The 2,826-nt window shown below is 36.5% G+C and overlaps 1 protein-coding gene across 1 annotated transcript; it reads right to left on the bottom strand.

Annotated features, from left to right (window-relative positions):
* Positions 1-236: 236 nt before the first annotated feature.
* LOC145578069 (protein FAR1-RELATED SEQUENCE 5-like) lies at positions 237-2,625 on the bottom strand. The gene is made up of 5 exons (XM_081635468.1): positions 2,558-2,625; positions 1,635-2,458; positions 1,270-1,290; positions 961-1,187; positions 237-875 (listed from the first exon to the last, which is right to left on the bottom strand). Exons 1-5 carry the CDS (start codon positions 2,623-2,625, stop codon positions 237-239), a joined length of 1,779 nt encoding a protein of 592 aa, XP_081491594.1.
* Positions 2,626-2,826: the final 201 nt, after the last annotated feature.

Genomic DNA, 2,826 nt, shown 5'->3' with positions numbered 1-2,826 from the left:
CCAAAGAGTCCTGTGCTGTATAAGGTATTCAAACATTAGAAATATAAATATTAGCATCCAAAAGTACCTGATTTACTGTCAATGCCAAAGAGTATGCAATATCATATAAATAAAAAGGTTAATACCCTATGTCACTGGATTACAATATAAACCTAAGTTAACTTATTCAACAACTAAAAAAAGTCTTAATTCAAAATTAAAACAAACTATGGCATCTAAAAATCAGTATTTGGGTCCTAATCAAAGATGGTGGGAAACTTTTCAAATGCACTGACTTCATAACAATCGGTCGCGTTTGCTGCATCGCCAGTATTGTATGTCCTTGGCAGGAAGTTTTTCAATAGATCAATGAAACCACCGCTTTTGATGACAGGTGTCGTGTTTGTTTCAGATGTTGTAGGAACTCTACAAACCACGTGAGTGATATCATGAACATCTCGTCCAATATCATGAACCCCCTGGAACATATCTCCATTCTCAGTGGTTTTGACTTCGCTCTTTTTGGGTCTACCCCTGCCTTTTCCTTTTTTAACCTTTTCTTCTTTTATAATGTCCTTTTCCTTGGGATTTATTTTTTCATTTTCTATTTCCAAGAGTATTTTTGCTAACTTGTCTCTCACCCAAGTTGATCGATCATACGATGAAGAAACCATTCTACATAGTTGTGCACTTAATCCAGTTAGGAATGCATAACGTCCATTTGCTGATGCCTGGTCGTTTCTCTTCTGAAAATCATGCTCCTTGAGTGAGTCCTTCAGATGCAAGTTGGCTCTGATTGTCCACCTACGAAGAATACAACCAGCTAGTATCTCAACCATTCCTTTATACTTCATTACTGCAAACATATGTCGACATGGTAAACCAAAGGAGTTGTACTTCATACAACAACAAACCATTTGTTGCAGTTTCTTGTTATAACACACAACATAATTGCAATCTTTGTTCACACAGTCGTTTAACCAAAAAGTGGTTGAAGCCCCCATCACGATGCCCTTTTTCTTCCTTAGTCTTGGTCACAATGTGTCCTGATTCAAAACTTAGTTCCTTCAAAAACAAAAGGTACACGTTCCTTGTGTAGGTTCGTGCTGCTTGTGTCTTTATTTCAGGCAACACCCCAGTGATTACTGGAAATGTATGTGTGGAGATGTAATCATCTTTATCTTCTTCAAATTGTATATGCTCAAGGACTTGGTCATACAACTCCACAAAACAGTACAACACTTATTTTTGATGTTATGACTGTTTTCAATGTACTATTCATGGACTCACATCTTTGAGTGCTTCTCTTGCCTGCGTACACATGTGTATTAACCAATACTTTAATGAAATAAATCACATATATTGTCGTTTACAAATAAAGATTTGGAATAACACTTAGGTTTACTAATGATTACCTATTTCAATATTAATCCGACACTCTGAAATGTAATGACACATCACTGTACTGTAGATTACATTCAATACAGGAATTAATTTTTATTAACGTATTCAGATGAATACATATAACCAAAGTGTTATTTGGGTTATATAGGTAATGACCAAACACTATTTAAACTTAGTAAGCGCTTTGTAAGTATAATATGTAATGATAAAAATAAATATATGTAATTACATTAATAAATGAATGTACTTGCCTGCATAAAATTGTCCCACCATAAAAGCCTCCGCCCATTTTTCCTTGTCATTGTACAGATCTTGTGCCCACTTTTTATCTCTCACTGCATCATATGCTTTTATTAAGTCTTCCCAAGCCTCTTCAAACTCAGCTGGTGTACGAGCACCGTCTACACATTTCATAAAACCACTGCAAAACCGTTTATTTGTGTGGCCCTTGATGTTGCGCATAAGATGCCACAGACATAACCTATGATGCGCATGTGGGAAAACAGTCTTAATAGCGCTAGCCATGGCCTTTTCCCCATCTGTGACAACAGTATATGGAGCAACATTGCCACCAGCCTCAAGTAATTGTTGTAGCACCCATTCGCATGTGTCTATTTTTTCGTTTGCAATCAAAGAAACACCTGAGGGTACGGTTTTCCTATGATGATTTACTCCAACGACAACAACGAATGGTTTCTGGTATGCGTTGACTTTGTAAGTCGTGTCAAACGCTATTACCTTCCCAAAAGCCTTGTAATCTCCCTGGCATATTCCATCACACCAAAACATTTTATCTATCCCATTATGTTCATCTCGTGTGTATCTAAGAAAAAAAGAAGGGTCTGAGGCTGTTTTTCCAAGTAAATAAGCCAACACAGTTTCTGTATCTTCGTCCTTTATTTCTTCTCTTTTGAAGTTCTCGCATGTGTTGTACAAGTCTTTCTTTAGGAATCCTACTTCACGTATTCCCCCAACACTTTGTGCCAAATTTCTCACTGTGATGGACGGTTTCACTCCAGAGTTAATTAAGGCTTTAATACGAATTTGATCACCTTCGGTTACTTCTGTATGGCTCCTGTCATAAATTTAAACACACAAAAAATTATAAATAATTTACATTATCACACATGTATATAACAGTTTTTAATGGTTTAACATATTTTCAAAAACTAACCTTTCGAAATACATCTGGTTCATGGGAATTAGGTCATGCCCATTGTGCTTAGCTACAAAATCCTTCATGTACCATGAATCGGATCTATGATCCCATTTAAAACTGATTGATGCTTTGCATCAGGTCTATTGAAGTGTTTCGCTTCTCGAAACCCTTCCCTATTACACCAAAGCTTTTGGGAAGTTGGATGACCGTTAATTTTTCTTGTTGTTGTATGCTTGCGACGGATTCCAAAACCTTTGACCTTAGCGTACATCCTATAAAATTGA

This window comes from Chenopodium album, chromosome 14, assembly GCF_948465745.1.
Source record: "Chenopodium album chromosome 14, dcCheAlbu1.1, whole genome shotgun sequence".
NCBI classification, from domain to species: domain Eukaryota; kingdom Viridiplantae; phylum Streptophyta; class Magnoliopsida; order Caryophyllales; family Amaranthaceae; genus Chenopodium; species Chenopodium album.
Note: the sequence above shows the minus strand (reverse complement) of the source record. Positions and strands in the feature narration are given on the sequence as shown.

Excerpts from the sequence above, each read along its gene's own strand:
- LOC145578069 (XM_081635468.1), bottom strand. The coding sequence starts at position 2,625 with ATGAAGGATTTTGTAGCTAAGCACAATGGGCATGACCTAATTCCCATG. Across the intron at positions 1,291-1,634 it reads GGTGGGACAATTTTATGCAG|GCAAGAGAAGCACTCAAAGA; the intron begins GCAAGTACATTC and ends ATGTGTACGCAG. Across the intron at positions 1,188-1,269 it reads CAAGAGAAGCACTCAAAGAT|TCCTTGAGCATATACAATTT; the intron begins GTGAGTCCATGA and ends TGTATGACCAAG.